Source organism: Equus quagga, chromosome 8, assembly GCF_021613505.1.
Source record: "Equus quagga isolate Etosha38 chromosome 8, UCLA_HA_Equagga_1.0, whole genome shotgun sequence".
Lineage (NCBI taxonomy): Eukaryota > Metazoa > Chordata > Mammalia > Perissodactyla > Equidae > Equus > Equus quagga.
In genome coordinates this window covers 65,895,408-65,914,044 of record NC_060274.1, presented here as the reverse complement: position 1 = coordinate 65,914,044, position 18,637 = coordinate 65,895,408, and the positions used below count along the sequence as shown (strand labels likewise).

Below are 18,637 nucleotides of genomic sequence, written 5' to 3'. Positions count from 1 at the left end.
TATGAAAAAAGATTCAAAACTGACAAAACTTGATTAGTTGTTAAGACTAAGATATTGCACTCAAATTAGTTCTATGACGACACATCATCTAGCAGCTCTACAAATGAAGAAGTACTGTTAATCTTTCACTAGGCATTCATTAGAAAACCCAAACAGCTCAGGTGCTGGAACTGAATCTCATATAAAGAGACAATGAGTATTTCCTTATTGAGAAGTAATCAGCTGTATTCACCTGCCCTATACAGAGGCAATATATAAAAGAAAAAAGAGTATAAATGCCGAGACAAATTTTTAGTCCTGGAAAAAAGAAATATCAATAACAAAATACAAGAGACACTAGCACAAACAATTGGTTCTTTTGGCAGAAGAACTGATGCAACACAGATGGTTTCAAGAACTACAGTAGTTAAAGTTCTAGGCAGCAATACTAAAATTCATTAATTAGTAACAAATCAAACTCATGGCAAAACAAAGTTTACTTCCATGTTTTACTATTACTGACAGATTTATCTGGAGAATGTCAAAGTTGCTGAAATCAACTTTAGTTGTTAAATGTTCATTTAGTAATAAACACTAACGGAATTTCTATTTGGACAATGTATATTGTCAACATTATTAGAGCTGATGTAAAAACAGGTTTGAGGCAGAGCTTTTCCCTTTAGCAAGAAGATAATTTCAGCAACAATCTTGTATCCTTTCTAGAATTATTCCTTTGAAAAACTTAAAATATGTAGTAAATGTGCGTGTATTTATGTAAATAAATCTCTTCTCTAATAACTTATCAATTAGCAGTACAATTAAATACAACTAATTGGCAAACACGGGGCTATGTGCATATGCTAAATCATACAAGTCTGCCACCAAAGCAATATGAAGTGGTTTTTATCTCCTCAGCTTTTCTAAAGCTGCTTAATCCAAATGACGGTGTATAAATATGTGTATACACACACATATGTATACACACACTAATAAGGAACACACTGGATAGTAGGTTACTGAAAATTGAGGCAGACAGGCTAGACTCAGGGGCCTTATGAACATTTGTAGTCACTTGCTTAGGAAGAGGTACGTCAATTTTTATTTATATCCTAGACTGACCTAATATCTATAGACCTGAGCTCTGGGTGAAATATGCTTAAAAACTCCAAGTTTTTGGCTTCTAGATTGCATTTCAGTGGCCTTCACATATGCCCAAGCATGATTAAGCAAAGGTGGAAACACATTGCTTTTTTTTCCACATAGGAGGAGTGAAGAACTTCACAGAAATAACTTTTGAAGTTTATAAAATGTCTGTCATTCAGGTCTCAGCTCAATTATTACCTCCTCAGAGGACTTCTTTGATACCCCATCCAGAAAATCACTCTATCATATCACTCTTTTATTTTCCTAACACCACTCTCTGAAATATCTTGTTCAACTATCTATTAACTTATTTTTTGTCTACCTGTAGAATGAAGGCTCTATGAGAACAGGAATCCTGTATGTCTTGCTCACCACTCTATTTCTAGTAGCTGCATGCAGGGCAAAATTATTTGAATAAAAATTAGTTGAATAAATGAATTTCTCAGTGTACATGATAAATCAAAATATACTAAAAAATAGAAAAGGTATCTTTTTCTCTCTCTCTCTATACACATACCTACACACACACACACACACACACAGGGCCTACAGAGTTGGTGTTTCTAATTTTTTTAAGGTAGATTATTCAAAATTAGAGGTGGGATATTTTATTGCTTTAAGGAAAAATAATATACACTGTAGTAAAAACTACTTAAGCCTATTCAAACTAAAGAACTTTGATCGGAAAACAATTTAAAATATTTTTGGTAAAATAACCCCAAAACTATCCATAAGAGACAATGTTTCTCTGGCAACTTTTACATCAGTTAAAAATAATCAGATAAAACAGCTTTAAACATGGTAATTTATTTTATGCGGTTGCTTAAATCCATTGTTTAAAAATGTTCAAAGGCACTTGAAAAAACATTTAAAAATACATTTTTCTGACTTATTGGTGATCACTTAAAATAAGCAAGTCACCAGACATTCTTAAACCATTTATGATACTATTATCTTACATAATTTTAAAATTCCAAAACACAAACATTCACTGTGTAATATAACACACTGCTTAGCAGTAAGATTAGTTTCCCTCTAATAATATACTTTATATGGATTATTAATTTGCAGGGCCCTGCAAAGTTATTTAAACTTAACTGATATAAACTGAAAACTAGAGAGGTAAAGGAGTTGAAATAGAGTACTATTTAACTCTAAACTAGTTTTGGAGTGTTTTCTCTAAAGAGAATTTGTAAAATTTCTTATTCTAATCTGTATTAAATTTCTATTTCAACTCAATATATAAACATAAGTCATTTAAAAAAAATCAATAGAAGTTACATTTAGCATAAAATAAACCACAGGTTGTCTCCCAGATTTCTTAAGTATGTTTCTGTCAGGCCTATATAAAGAAGTAGAGAAATGAGGCAACTGAGTTTTTTGTTTGTTTTTGAGAAAAGGGAAGGGAGGGAAGTGGTGGAATCCAAATAACTTTACTTCATTTAATAATAGTCTATCTAGCATTAGTTTAAAATTGTAGATGTTTAAGCAGGGCAAGTATCCTGAGAGCCAGCAGGCATTATTATTGGACAGATTTTTACTGCCAATCTCATAGAGAAACCTAAAGTTAATAGGTATAACATTATCACTAAGTGATACAAATTCTAATCACTAATAACAGCCAAATTAACCTTGTAAAGGCAGCATTAAAAGTAGTTAGAAAATGGAAATTAATTATAGAGGAAATGAAGGGTAATAAATACAAAGAATACTCTAATGAACTGAAAATTGAAATGAAAAATAAAAGGATGGACTTGATCTAATCAATCAAGTGAGGGATTTTTCAAGCCTCAATCTGGTAGGAATACAGTTTAATAGGCTCAAGTAACTGAAAAATTAATACTCAAGAAACAACTATGACAATAACTATAAGCAAATTTAATGCTCAAATCTAATTTTACCATATTTCAAAAAATATAAAAAACTAGTAATTTATTTTAGAATCTTCTTACAGAAACAAAAACTCCTCTAAAATTTAAGGTATTTGAAAACAAATAAGTGTAACTCTGGAACAAAACTCTGCTTTGTATCATCTGTGACCTTTCTATTTGAAAATACCAGTGTACTGTGATCAGAAAACATAAGATAACAAAAGTCTTATGTTTTGAGACCACAATAAAATCACTTATCCAAATGATAAAGATCTTAATTTAAAAGATGATAAGTCATTATGACCACGAAAATTGGTTTTATGTGCTCTATCAAATACTTGGAGAATTTTTTGCTTTATTAGGACATATAAGACAATCAACTGATTCTTGAAAGTGATGAAATTTTGATAATATCAACTAGCAGAATAACATTCTGCATATTATATAATAGTTTTTTGCTACCTCTACTTAAATTTTTTACTAACAATTGTGAACATTTTTGATGACACTTATTTAGCTATGCTTTTAATGAATTAGTATGTACTTACTAGTACTTAATGAACCCTTCCTGCCCCAATGTGAAACTACTAACCTTGGAGAATTACAGATTTTACTGTGGGTCCTCATGTTAGTCACTCTGAAGAAGCTAACGAATTTTGCCAAAATGAATGATGCACTGATCCTTTAAAGTATCTTTAAAGTCTTTCACATTTAATGCAGTGTGATCTTGAACCACGCTGATTTAAAACATGCTTTATCTAAATCTTTGAAAGACATTTTACTTCTGGGGCAGTAATTGTCAGCGTGTTTCAAGGATCATTTGCCATCAGAATCACCTAGGTCTTAGGACAATGGTTCTCAAACTAGCATGAACAGGACTGAAGGACTTGTTTAAACATAACTGCTACCCTCCACCCCTAGAGCTTCTGATTTAGTAGGCCCGGTGGCAGGGGTTGGGAGGGCAGGAGAGGTTGCAGTTCAACAAGTTCCTAGGTGATGCTGATATTGCTGGCTGGGACTATACTTTAAGAAGCACTGCCCAGGGATACCTGATAAGAACATATATTCCTGGGCTCCATGCTAGAATTAGAATTTCTGGAATTGGGATCTTGAAATCTCCATTTTAACAAGCTCCAGGCAGGAGTATAAGAACAAAATTTGTGAACCACTATGACAATTTGGCTGGTTGATTTGACTATTACTGGCCAATGTATCAGATGTCACATGTCAATAAGTAAAAACAGAAATAATGCTAAGTGACTAACCTCAAGGCTTGACATGGTAGAGAGGACACGCAGGACTTGAGCATAAATCCTAGCTCTGTTACTTACCAGCATTGTGACAGTAGAAAAGTTACTTTAATAGTCTCTAAGCCTCAGTTTTCTGATCCATAATATGGGAATAACACCCAATTTGTGAGGATTAACACTAATGTACATAGAGTCCCTAAGCACAGCATCTGGCATACAGTAGGCATCAGACAAAAACTAGCTATTATTCATTATAAGAAATGTATGAACTATTTCCTTCAACATCTGATTTGATTAAAGCAGATCTTTCATTCATTTAAAACAAATATTTACACTCTGAGGTAACAGAATAATAATAAAATCTTATACTAATTGTTACATACTCTGGGCCAGACACTGTCTTAAAAGTCATACAAATATTCACTCATTTAATCCTCAAAAAAATCCTGTGAGGTAGGTAGTATTATTGTCCCTAATTTACAGATGAGGAAATTGAGGCACAGAGAAATTAAGTAAATTGGTCAAGGTTACAAAACTAGTAAGTGATGGAGCAAGAATTTAAACCCAAGTAGTCTGACTCCAGACACCAGGATTCATCACAATGTTAATTTCCTATGAGTGAATTTTAAGGTTTTTTGGATGTTTACGATAAACCATTTATACTTATAGTATGAAAAAGTTGCATATGTGGACTGCAAATAAATTCATATCCACACCAAGGTGAACAGTTGTTCAAAGAATAGAATGAATGCCTTGAAATTTTGGCAGATAATATCATTGTGAAAACAAAAAACAATTTAATAGATAAAAACTGGTGTGAGCTTTCACTATGTAGACAGCATAGTCCATAATTAGCCACTAAGATGAATATTCTTTCAAATACACCATCCAAAGAGGTCATGGTTTTGACATGTTTTGGCACAATAAATATAAACTATTTAGCTAAGCAGCAGAGTCAATGGCATGACAACCATGTAAAATTAGCATAACTATAAACATAAGAGAAATTTGTAACATTTAAGATAATCTTATTCAAAGTCTGTAAAATGTTTTGTTACAATACAAACAATATTGCTAAAGACAACAAAAAATTTAAAATTTTCCTTCCTTTCAGAAATTCTTTAAATAGAGGGTCACTAGTAGAACAAATCATTTATGAATGTGTTTTTGATGACAGTCTTGAATAGGTACTCTGCTCTGTTAGAATTATCCACTGGCAAGACAATCATCCCCAAATACTACATCAGCATCAAAATTCAGGCTCTTTATAAATTATTTCAGTATCTTTTAATATCTGACATATTGAGTTTGTTTAAGCACTCTGCATTTTCTAATATTTTTAATTAACTCTGATCAAAATCTTGTATTCAAATTATTTTGCCAGTTTAACTAGTAGCCACCTCAGATCCTAAAAATGAATTTCAAAGCTCTGCTTCAAACAAGTTATGAAAGGCACAAATTCTCATCTCTCAAGAGGATGAGAATAAAAGAAACTATAACTATGTAGTTGGAAAGAGTTTTAAACAATTAAAAATGTCACTTAGTAATTCCTGAGAGTGGCACTGATACAAGAAAAGCATCCCCAAATAGCATTAAATTTACTATTTATTATGGGTAAATTTGGGAACAAAATACTTAAAAATGCATGTTTACAGAATGCTATTAATGTTTTGAGTAAATAAATACTAATAGTTGAGAATGGTATTCAAGAATGGTTAAACATATTTAGAAAAGAGACAACAGGGACTCAGTACAAGATTAATTACTAATTAGAACAAGTATATAATACAGTCAAGGCCCAGGATAATTTCAAAATGTGGTTTTATTAATGCACTTTAGGACAAGTGCCATTCTTATTCTATCTTCTTCTGGAAGAAATGCTGCCAATTACGAATAGCCACAGCTAAATTTTCATTAGACAAAAACTGCATGTGTGTGTCGGCGGGAGATATCATACTGGAAATATAAACTCATGTCTTGAGTTTATGAACAACACTGAGCAACAGTATTTCCTCTAAAATTTTCTTTAAGGCAGATCTGTTTAGCATCATGTGTGTGTTACTAACACGGTGCAGTGTAGTTTCAGCAAATTTAACTGTTTTAGGTTGTCAGTGAAAATAATACATGTGGTCAGGAACAGGTAACAAATCTCTTTTCTAGTCCTTCTGCCTGGCCACCATTTTAAAAACACAAATTTTTCACATATATATTACTGTATCAAAACACATTTTAACAGACTTCACAGCTCACTTAAAGCTTCAGTTTACAGTCATTCATATGAAAGATTTCTAATATGGAATGTTCACTTGGAAAGAATTCCTCACTGAGATTCCAGTGTTCTGTATCAGAAATGCAGAAGTTCTTCAGTGCAGTGCTAGACATTTTACCTCTGTTCATTTATGTTTTTCTTTCAAGGCTTTCCAACTTCACTTTTGGATCTTCACTTTTGTATTTTTGACTTATTTCCTTTAGTATATTTTTAGGTAAGGCAGGTTGATATCTGTATAAATAACCATATGGACGAAGATGATAAACGAGGTATTCTAACTCATACATAGTTGTAGGATCAACATAGTGAAAAGAAACTGCAAGATCAGAACAGCAACCAGGACCCTAAAAAAGTAGTGGAAATACGCATTATTAATAAACAGCACATTGTCAACATACAATATTCACATACTGATAAAGGAAATACCAATTTTAAGAGAATCCAAGCATTAAAGCTGGCAAGGTAAAGCAGAGGCATTTACTTTTTAGACCTGTGGAAGAAATCAAGAGTTTCTGGAGTTCCAAATGATTTAAAACCAAGCATGAATTTGCTAAAGTATTTTTAACTGAGATAATATTCTCTTATACTCTATAGTGTTTTAACAGAAAAAATCTTGAGACTTCTTCAAAGGAAAGGGGCAGTTATACAAAGGATAAAGCTCTATTTCTTCAAGTTTTGCTTTATTTTCATAATTTTCTCACTATAAATTTTTGCTTGGCTCAGCCTCAGAAAGAAACCTTTGGATTATTCAGTGACTACAAACCCTTGCCCATTATGTGCCTGCAACACAATACTTCATCTACACATCAACCCAAACAGCATTATTTAAGAGAAGTGCTGAGTCCTGGGCTTGAATCTAAATTTTGCCTACTAGTGTATGACCTTGGACAGGTTACTTAATCTCTATAAGGTTCAATTTCCCCATCTGCAAAAGATGGTTACTTAAAGGAGACAATTTGTATAAAATGCCTGAGACCACGCTCTGCTTATAGTAAATGCTCAATAAATGTTAGCTATTATTGACAGAATAATGACATTCAGGTGGCCCTCAGAAAGTAGGTCAGAGTTAAACCTTTGTTCAGTTATATAATTCTCATAGATTCCTAACAGAGTTGGTATGAGAACAGGTTTAAACAAAACACAAAGAACAACAAAAACACAAGAAACTATCAGGAACGAAAAAGAAAATAAAGAAAACAGAAAAAAAAGAACTGGTCCTAGAATTAAACAGTCACAAGGTCATTTTGGGGTCAGAATTGGTATCTGGAGAATGCTGCACCCAGGTGACTCCAACAAAACTTCAGACTGTATTCTAATGTCTTTGCAAGGACCTAAGGAGAAAGATAACCATGCAAGTTCCCAGAGAAGATTAATACTGACCTATTAAATTGAACATTTAATAATTCATGTTTGGAAGTATATAGGTTACAATGCAGTAAAAATTATCAAGAAATTGTCCATTGTAATTTCTCTGGCCTTCTCTCTGAACTTTGAAACAAACACTGGATATGTGGGATTCCTGGATAACTACAGAGGCACTGGAAAATTATCTGGTGCCTACTTTTTACACCTTTAGGGAATACAAAAATAGAAACAAATATGAAAAGTAAACAGATAAGTCAACTTGTGATTATCTAAATCAGCTTTGTCTAATAGATATACGTGAGCCACATAATAGAGTTTAAAATTGTCTAGTAGCCACATTTAAAAGTAAAAAGAAATAAGTGAAATTAATTTGAAGATATTTTATTTAACTGAATAAATCCATATTATTTTTCAATATGCAATCAATAAAAAATTATTAATAATGGGGCTGGCCCCATGGCCGAATAGTTAAAGTTCTGCGGGCTCTGCTTTGGCAGCCTGGGTTTGCAGGTGTGGACCTACTCCACTCATCAGCCACGCCGTGGAGGCATCCCACATACAAAGTAGAGGAAGACTGACACAGATGTTAGCTCAGGGCTAATCTTCCTCAAGGAAACAAAGGAGGAGGATTGGCAACAGATGTTAGCTCAGGGCAAATCTTCCTCACATATACAAAATTTTTTTTAAATAAATAAATAAGAATAAAAATTATTAATAATTTATTTGTGTTAAGTCCTTAAATCAGGTGTGAATTTTATACTTACAGCACATGCCAATTTGGACTAGCCATATTTCCAGTGTTCAACAGTCATGTGGTTAGTGGCTACTATACTGGCTAGAGTACATTAAACTAAAAGACTAGAACAATGGCAGTTAACTTTAAATTGCTGACCCTCTCTGGAAGCAATTTTATGCAATTGAAATATTGCAATAATATTTTTAATAAGATTTACTGCCTTAATTATGTTACACTCTATTACGCTATTGCTTTTTTTACTGGATGGCTAGGATACTATTATTATTAAGCATTATAAGCAATAAAAGATAATAAAACAGCTATAAGTGTTAGAAACAAAGTAGTTCTTTGCATATGATTACGGATACACCAAAAACTCAAGAGACTCACATGAAAAATTATCAGAAATAAAGAATCCAAGAACACAGTCAGATTTTAAAGATCCTTTTAAAAAAAACCGGCTTTCTGGGGCTGGCCTGGTGGTGTGGTGGTGAAGTACGTGTGCTCCGTTTCAACGGCCCGGGGTTTACGGGTTTGGGTCCAGGCATGGCCCTACACACTGCTCATCAGGCCATGCTACGGTGGCATCCCAAATACAAAATGGAGGGAGACTGACACAGATGTTAGCTTGGCGACAATCTTCCTCAAGCAAAAGAGGAAGACTGGCAACAGATGTTAGCTCAGGGCCAATCTTCCTCACCAAAACAAGCACAAAAACAAAATGAAAGAACAGTTTTCCTATATTCCAGTTAAAAAGTTTTAAGAATGAACCCAGGTAGAATAGTAACAACAACATTAAATACTTAGGGAGATGCTTAAGAAGAAATAGAAATCTGAAGAAAATTGTAAAACTTTACTAAGGGACCTAAAAAATCCTGGGCAAAGATGTCCATTGTCCCTCAATTAATAAATTTATACACAGGATAAAGACATGAGAGTTGCCAAAACATTTTGAAAGAAAAAAAGAGAGAAAAATAAAGGAGAGTAATATACACTCTTAGATTATTAACTTAAAAATTTTGTAGCTACAAGGTTCAAAACAATATGGTGTTAAGCCAAAACCAAATAGAAGGGAACAGAACTGAAATTTCAGATACTGATCCTACTACAAGTAATGCTATAGTGTATGATAAAGGAAGTATTTTAAATCAGTAACGAAAGTAAGACTCAGTCCAAAATGGTACTGGAATAATTAGTTAAAAATTTGGAAAAACCAGGAGCTCTCTACCTTAACCATATACCAGTAAGTTTCAGATGGATTAGAGTTAATGAAACCAAAGAACTAAGAGAATAAATAATATTTGATCATGTCTGACCTATGAAAAGGCAATTTCACATGTAGAGGGATAGATATATATGATTTATATTTATGTATATATTTATATATAAATTTATATTAATAGATTTACACATCTATTTTAAATCCACTGTATTAAGACTGATTGCAAATTCTTTGGTTAGACTTTATTCTTAGGGAATAGATTCACTTCTAGTGAAGAAAGAAGGTGGTGTGAGAAGAGAACTATATGAAGAATAAGTTCTGAACACCCAGTTGGAGAACATAATTCTTTGATCAACTAGAATATCTCACACCCTGATGCTCTAGATAAAATTTTTCTACACTATTATTTCTAGTGATTACTACAGAAAAAAAGTGTATTTATGAAATTTAGGATAGCTTGGAAAATAGTAACTCACTTAGGGAGAAGAAAATTTATTAAACGATGGGTAAGTAATAATAGAAGTTTGACTTCACATTGGGTTTACATAGAACTTTCTGAAAGAGAAGAGGGAACATTAGAAGGTTGGGTCAATTTGGGACTTCCAAGTCTATTTGAGAGTTTTCAATATAACTGAATAGACTTTATAGAAAGAACATAAATTTTGCCATCCATTTTAAGAACCACTAGAATTTAAATAAAAGATGCACTATAGAAGTATTTATTTTGTTCATATAAAGCATATTGTTAGCTATACCCTATTTGCAGATTTGTGGGCAGTACTCTTAAAGAGAAAGGATATTTTACTGGTTACAAAATAATGACAAATATCATGTCCCTTTGCTATTATTGTATGTGTACCTGGTATCAGATACCCTTAGTAAAATCTGATATGCATTTAGGCGTATTTGCTATATGCATTTGTAACGTTCTTGAGTTTGGATATATTTTTATATGGGAAGGGGTGCAGAATTAGGAAGGGAAGAGCTCAAGTAACCTTGGAAGGGTCACAATATACTAAAAAAAGTTTACATTAAAAAAGCATTCAATGGTACTGGCCCCGGGGCTGAGTGGTTAAGATTGTGTGCTCCACTTTGGCAGCCCAGGGTTCGCTGGTTCAGATCCTGGGCGCAGACCTACACACCGCCAGGCTGTGGTGGCATCCCACATAGAAGAATTAGAATGATCTACAACTAGGATATACAACTATGTACTGGGAGGCTTTGGGGAGGGGGGAAAAAGGCATTCAAAGTAGTACCTCACTGAAAAAAAAGCAGAAATAGAGTATCAAAAGGCAGACTTGGGAATATGCTTGCTTTATAGTCTAGGAAACTGTTGCATCTACAATAACAATAAAATGTTAGCATAAGGTTTCAAACAGCTTAATTACATAGAGCTGAACTTGAAAATGTTTTCTTATTTAAGTGGAATTCTATTCCAACAACAGAATATTGATTCTAATATATCCTCCTAACTCCCTTTTTGGGGCATATTGCCCATTAATTGTAGAGGAGAGCTCATGATGGAAGTAACAAGAGCTTTTAGAATCAGAGTAGTTTGCAATACTGCCTACACTGCTTATCAGGATAGGCAAGTTACCTGACTTTGCTGAGCCTCAGTTTTGTCACCTATTAAATGGAGAATTACTGTAAGGATTAGTTATCGTGTTTGTGTAAGTACCAAGAACACACTAGTCGTTAACAGCAGAAGTAGTTGTGATTTGTTTCAAAGTTTCTTTTTAAAGCGGATTGCCTAAAGCTCGGGCCAGATGTTTTAGGTCCAGAGTTCTTAACCTCAGCGCTACCAATATTTTGAGCTGGATAATTCTTTGTTGTGGGGGGCTGTCCTTTGACTTGTAGAATGTTTAGCATCTAGTGCGTTTCTAATGGGTTTCTACCCACTAGACGCCAGAAGCAACCTCCCAGTTGTAACAACCAACTCTGTCTCCAGACTTTGCCAAAAGTCCCTTAGGAGACAAAACTGCCCCTAGTTGAGAACCACTGTTCTAGATGATGATTTGAAAACACTGGCTTGTAAAGAAGAGAATAGCAGCACGAAGTGCCTTACTTGTATCTTAGGGTGAGAGAAAAGAAGGCATAGAGTACTAGTGACTTGCCTAAAGGTATTATTAATCAATAAAAGAACTGAGTCTAAAAGCTAGGTTTCGTGATTCCTGGTCTCCTTTAGCCATTCATTGCTGCAATGCTTAAAATAGTGAGAAACTTGGCAACAACCTACTAAATGTATATCAGCAGAAGAATAGATAAATTATAGTTTATTCATACATTAGATTATTACAAAGCAGTCTAAATTAATGAGACAGATACATAAATTAACGTCAATAAATTTTAATGTCTGAAAAAGGTAAATTGTACAAGGATACATATGGTAAAATTCCACTTATTTAAAAACTTGAAAAATAATATATTATTTATATACTATTTATAGATACACAAACATGTAGGCAAAAATATAAAAACATGCATGGTAAATGATAAACACTAAATTCCTGATAGTGGCTAACTCTGAACAAGGAGGCAAGAGAACTGGGTTGGGGAGGGTACACAGGTCTCAATTATCTATGTCTTTTTCTTTAAAAAGAGCTGAAGCAAATGTGGCAAAGTTAATACTTGGTAAAGCTGGTTGGTAGGTATAAGATAGTATATTCTTATCAAATATTTGTCTGTACATCTGAAATATTTAATAAAATAGTGTACTTTAGATAAAATTCTCAGGATTGTCAGCTAAGGTGTAAAATGAGAGCTAAGGCTTCTTAAGTGCTTACTGTGTGATAGGCACTATACTAAACTGTAATTACAACAACTGAATGAGACAGGGAGATCAGGTTTATTTTACAAACAGGGGAACTGAGGCTCAGAAGTTGGGCAAATTCTATCCATCCAGAGTCATTCAATTATTAAGTGAAAGAGCAGGATTTGAATGTAGGTCTTTCCGAACCTCAAAGTCTTTTCATGCATTGTTCCTGAAGACTAGAAGTCTCTTTATCCAGACTTCACACAGCCTGCTCTCCATTGTCACTCAGGTTTCTGTTCAAAAGTGCCTCCTTAGAGAGGGCTTCCTTAATCACCCAAACTAGAGTACCCTGGTCCACTCTGGGTCACCCTCCATCCCCTTACCTGGCTTCATTTTTCTTCAGGACACTTACTACTAACTAAAATCACATAATTTCTGGACTAGTCTGCCTGTTTATTGTTATGTCTCCTCATCCAGAACATAAGGTTCATGAGAACTGGAACTTGGCCATATTTATGCTATATTCTCAGTGTCTAGCATACAGCAGTATCATTATTTGTTGAATGACTATTGCTGACACTCCTATTGTCATCTACTTTGTTAAACTGCCACTCTATATAAAAATACAAAGGGAGATTCCTAGTTATTGGTACTAAAGAAACACACATTAGCCAGGTTTTTTTTTAAAAAAGTAAACAAAAGTCAAAGTATTTATAAAGTAATAAAATTTCTGAACTTACCTCTACAGGAGGATAATAGTTATAATTCCAGTACCAAAAGGTTCTAGGTAGATAACCCTTGATTAAGTGATGTTCTGGTACAAAGGGATGAAAAGTTTCTTTTCCAGTGGTATCTCTGGAATCTCCTGCTTCTACATTTATAATTTCCATGCATCTCCCCAGTGCTAAATCTTCAATGGAGGAGCTATGTGTACATTTTTCTGTCTTAAATGCATCAACAAATCTCTTCAAGGCTTCTTTGCTCAGTACATATCCTGCTCCTCCACTCATGTAGCCCTGCTTTACATAGGGCTTAAATCTTCTCCCAAAGTAAATGGGTTCTTCAGGGCTGTACTTTGAGAGAAGCCATCTCAAATTGTCTAGTATAACATATGTATCATCATCTGCTTTCATAAACCAATCAGCATCTTCTAAATAATGATCATGAACATACTGAAAAGCTTTAATTGTTTTCCAGTATAGTTGGTCTCTGCCTTCTCTGGTTTTTAATCCTATAGTAGGGAAGTCTTTATTTTCTTCTGAACTCATAAACAACACTTTATTACAATGCTGGGCCCATGTAGCTTTGACATGTTTGGCCTTTTTCTCTAGATTTTGAGGCCCTGTCATAACCCAGCAAAGAATTTTAACCTTTTGATAGAGGCTTTCAGCGATGTCTGTGTTCTCATCTATTAAAGAAAAATTTTTTAAAGTTATATTCACATAGATGTAAAATCCAAATAAATCATATTGAAAAGACATTTTCTTAAACAATTTCAAAGACTCCCCCCCCCACTTCTATTCACCTCGCTATAATTAGTGATTTAGCTGAAAGAAAGCAAAACTCAACCTAACATGAATTGACATTCTGATTGATTGGTTTCATGTCAATCTTGTCCAGGAGCTAACAAGAGTTGTCACTAAGACTTAAATTCTTACTATTCAAACTGTGGTTCATTTACCAAACAGCATCAGCATCACCTGGGAGCCTGTTAGAAATGGAGCACGTTAGGCCCTACTCCAAACCAACTGAATCAGAATCTGCATTTTAACAAGTTCTCCTGGTGATTCATAAGGAAACTAAGCAATGCCTTACACAGTCTCTGCTTTTCACTTCATTCTACAAAGAAAGTTTCACGTGTTTCTTAACAGAACATTGACAGGAATTTCCCACTGCTCTGAATAAACTTCTGAAGGGCAGCAAAGACATGCTGCTGAAGCAAGGTGATTCATTTTGAAAGTCACAAGAGTCCACTGTTAATGAATTTTTACAAGCACGCTGAGGTGGCTTTAAAAAGGCTTTCATGACCCCAGTTCAAAGAAGAATTAATGTAGAGTTGAGACCACTTCTGATAGTAATATACTTCACTCCATAATGCAAATCCACCAGTTAGAAGCAGAATAGAAGAACAGGGAGAAGTAGTATTTCCAAGATGGTCCAGAGCACTGTTTGTTTTAAAGTACTGGTTTGCAAAGAAATACGGAATTTATACTAGAATATAAAGCAACATGCTGCTTTTTCATCGAGGAAGTCTTGCTATCCCCCAAAAAAGTCCACTTAACTAAGCAGTGGGCTTCATTAACTGACTTACATCCTGGTACAAGCTACTTATCTGGGTGCAGATAGGTAACAAACAATTCACACGCTGTCTGGCTAGGACATTTGGAGCACCACTGGTCTAGAGGAAGAGTCCAACTCTAAGATTCTACGTCAGTGCTTGGTGAAGGACCAAGTTTTACTTTCAATAGTTAGAGACCTAAACTTTTGTAAATATGCTAAAGATCACTTACTAGAAAAATAAAATTTAAAAAAGAAACATAAAATATGAGCCCCAATCAGTTTTATTTTTAGATTTAGATGAAATTACTCTGTCAAATTACCATAAAAGTTTCTAACTGTTTAATCTCAGTTTCAATACTTATTTAGTTATGGAGCAGCATGAATCTGCAAAACCATGCTCTGTGTAGTGATGCTCAAGGCAGAATCCTGAGGAAACATATCTCTAAAGTTAAGGTCAACCAGTGAGGTACAAAACCTCAGTCCTGTGAAAAATTAACATCTGTAGGCATAAGTTTATAGTTAATTGATTGAGAAGGAATAGAAGACAAGGTTGGGCAGGGCATAAAAATATTCTCATGCCCCTCTGATTATCAAGAATGCACAATCTCAAAACAGACAAAAATGACCCTATTTTCAGTCAGAGAGCATTCATGGTTCATATACTTGAAGAGCCCAATCTCCTAGCTATATGGATACACCAAATCCTGGATAGATAGGGAAAATGATGGATGCAGGAATCCCCAATATATTTCACTTAAAGCAAGACAACTTTCTCCCCACTTCTGGGTCTGGTAGATATTCTCATTCTTTCAATTATTCACTCATTAATTATTTTGTATAGGCATGTATTGGTACAAAAGATGAAAAGATGAATAAGATACACGTCCTACCACAGAAGCATTCACAGTCTAGTAAGGGAGCTTGGCATGCAATCAATAGTTGCCACATACTAAGAGATGTTATAATAGAGGTATGTACAAAAGGTTCAATGTGCTAAGGAAAAAGAAAGCAGTAGCTGATAAATCCTACAGAGCAGTGGAATGGGAACTTGGGTAGAACAGAGAAGGGGAGATAAAGTAAGACTAGGAAAAATAAGAGATGATGCAGAAGAAAGGTCTGTAAATGAGTAGGCACTAGAAGAAAGGACAACAGGCATGGTGAAGTTTGGATGAATGCAGGTACATGAGTACAACTGATGGAAAAGGCACTATGGATTGAGAGAAAAAATCTGAAAAATGGTAAAGAAGCAGAATTGTTAGAATTTAGTGACAAATGGGACTGATTGGTAAGCAAAGGAAAACATCTACCATGACTTCACAGTTTCTGACTTAGGCAGATGGTAATGAACCGCATAAAATAAAGAATATAAGAAGAAAAGCAAGTTTTAGGAGCAGAAAGGAAAAGAAAAGGAGTTTGATTTAGACACGGTTAAGTCTGATATGAATAGATAGACTTTTAGCATATCCTACATTTCGTGGGCCGTGGAGCAGGACAAGAAGGTACCTAACAGATATACAGAAGCCTAGCTCCAACTGATCATCTGAAGACCTGAAGTGATGCTACAGAGCAAGTGCACAGTGATCAAACTGCTCTACGATAAGAATACAGAGCACCTGCTCAGAGCTGAATCACTGTTATACAAACATTCACATAACATGACATAATTTCTAACAGTATGCATGTGCTTGCTAGTTCATAAAACTCAACCAGAATTTGACATCTTGCCCCTCGACCTCTGCTTGAGAGGGAAGGAAGAAGTAATTTACTCCCAAAAGATGAGAAACAACTCTTAATGGGGGATCCTCTGCATCCCACAATCCCAACTGCTTTCAAGCCGTTTGTACTCTTTTCTGTCAAATAAACCACAATTTGCAGAGACGTTTGAATTGTGTTAATGTCTTCTCATAGTGTCTGGAACTGGGCTGAAGATAAAGACAGTAAGGACTAGATAGAAATTAAAATTATGGGGGTTGATGATATCACACAGGCAACGAAAGAGCCAAAGGACAGAAACTTGGAGAAAACCAGCATTTAAGGGGCACATAGAGGACTAAATCAAGAAAATGTGGTTAGAGATAAGAAGCCAGAAGAAAATGAAGTCACTATAACACATTCCTAGTTTTCTATTCCCCAGTTCTTTATTCCTCTCAAAAGGAGAAACTATTAGTTATATTACCTACTGATAAAAATACAAATTGAGATTTATATACACCTCTTGAATTTCTCTAGGAAAACAGGACTAAGCAAACACTAAAACGAAAACAATACAATAGCAAAAACCAAAGACATAGATATATATCATGATAACAAAATCAGACAAATTAAAAATTTTCAGAAATAAATCTGATCTGAAAAGTTTTGTCCTTTCTCAAATTACAGTTTTTGAACCGTTTCTACCAAAAACTAAATTCAAAATTTATACTTTACCCCCTAAATAGATCTGGATTTTAGCAATTTCCTTCTCCTGAGGCAAACCACAAGCCATCATTTAACATCTGAAATTAAGATCATTTTCATCAAAAGATACAGTATGATATAACAAAATTCATATAAATAACTTTTTCCAATTCTCTCAACACTTACATAGACTGCAAAATACTGTTTATGTTTACTCCTTAATGAAGTAAATCATACCTTTATGTTGGTTAGCATCTGCATTGAAGTTCATCTGTCCTTCTAGATGATTCTGTCCATCATCATCTGAATGCCTAGCATGAGGGTCATTATGAAGAATATTAGGCTGGGTGTCAACTTGCTCTCCCAACAAAATATTAAATAGCTGAGAACATAAAACAAATCCAATTGCTGATCCACAGAGGAAGGTTAAAAAATTCAGCCAAGATTTAGAGGCCATTTCCCGAAAGTGTATTTCTGTAAGAAAAAAATTAGCAGGATGTTACAAATTATAAAGCAATATACATACCAAGAGTAAAAAGTCTGATAACTTTTCGCTATACTGGAAAATTAATTCCTTCCATATAGAAAAACATTCTTAACTTGTATCCATGAGTTTATCCTTCTATTTGCTGCTAAAATTATGGACAAGTCCATAAAATAAATGAGTAGTAACTAGGATAATCGTTGGGGTGGAGCATGGGTAAACATGGTTCAATCAGAATCACTTGAGGAGCATTTTAAACATGCAGATTTCCAGATTCGACAGTTGAGATTTAAGGGACAGTTTTGTGTTATTCCTTGTTTAAAAAAAAAAAAAATCAAGCAATACAGAACTGCATGAAGAAGAAAGAAATCATCCCAAATCGCATTACTCAGAAACGACTATCATTAACATTTGGTGAATATCACTATAGATATGAATAACAGAGAAGGAAGGAGAGAGAATTATAGCTAACATTTGAGCCCTATACTAAGAGCTTTACATGAATTACCTGTAAACCATCAAATAGGGACCATTAATCCCATTTTACAGATGAACTAGGACACAGGGAGGTTAGTAACTTTCCCAGGGTCATGCTAGCAATCTGAATCAAGAATTCAGACTCAACTACTTTGCTACAGTTTCACAGAATTTGGATTATAGTAGTCATGCTACTTTATTTTGTTTTAGATTGGCACCTGGGCTAACAACTGTTGCCAATCTTCCTTTTTTTTTTTTTTAAAGATTGGCACCTGGGCTAACAACTGTTGCCAATCTTTTTTTTTTTTCTTTTTTTTCTGCTTTATCTCCCCAAACCTCCCTGTACACAGTTGTATATCTTAGTTGCAGGTCCTTCTAAGTGTGGGATGTGGGACGCTGCCTCAATGTGGCC

The 18,637-nt window shown here is 34.3% G+C and overlaps 1 protein-coding gene across 2 annotated transcripts in view; it reads right to left on the bottom strand.

Moving 5' to 3' along the window:
* Positions 1-1,708: 1,708 nt before the first annotated feature.
* Positions 1,709-18,637, bottom strand: part of C1GALT1 (core 1 synthase, glycoprotein-N-acetylgalactosamine 3-beta-galactosyltransferase 1) — a 33,429-nt gene continuing 16,500 nt past the window's right edge. The window contains exons 2-4 of one of the 2 annotated variants that reach the window (XM_046670110.1): positions 17,502-17,738; positions 13,328-13,995; positions 1,709-6,856 (exon numbers count right to left, since the gene is read on the bottom strand). In XM_046670110.1, coding sequence (XP_046526066.1) covers positions 6,641-6,856; positions 13,328-13,995; positions 17,502-17,721 — 1,104 coding nt within the window. In that variant the 5' untranslated portion in view covers positions 17,722-17,738 and the 3' untranslated portion in view covers positions 1,709-6,640. The remainder of the gene's footprint in view (positions 6,857-13,327; positions 13,996-17,501; positions 17,739-18,637) is intronic. The other variant, XM_046670109.1, reaches the window with a different exon arrangement.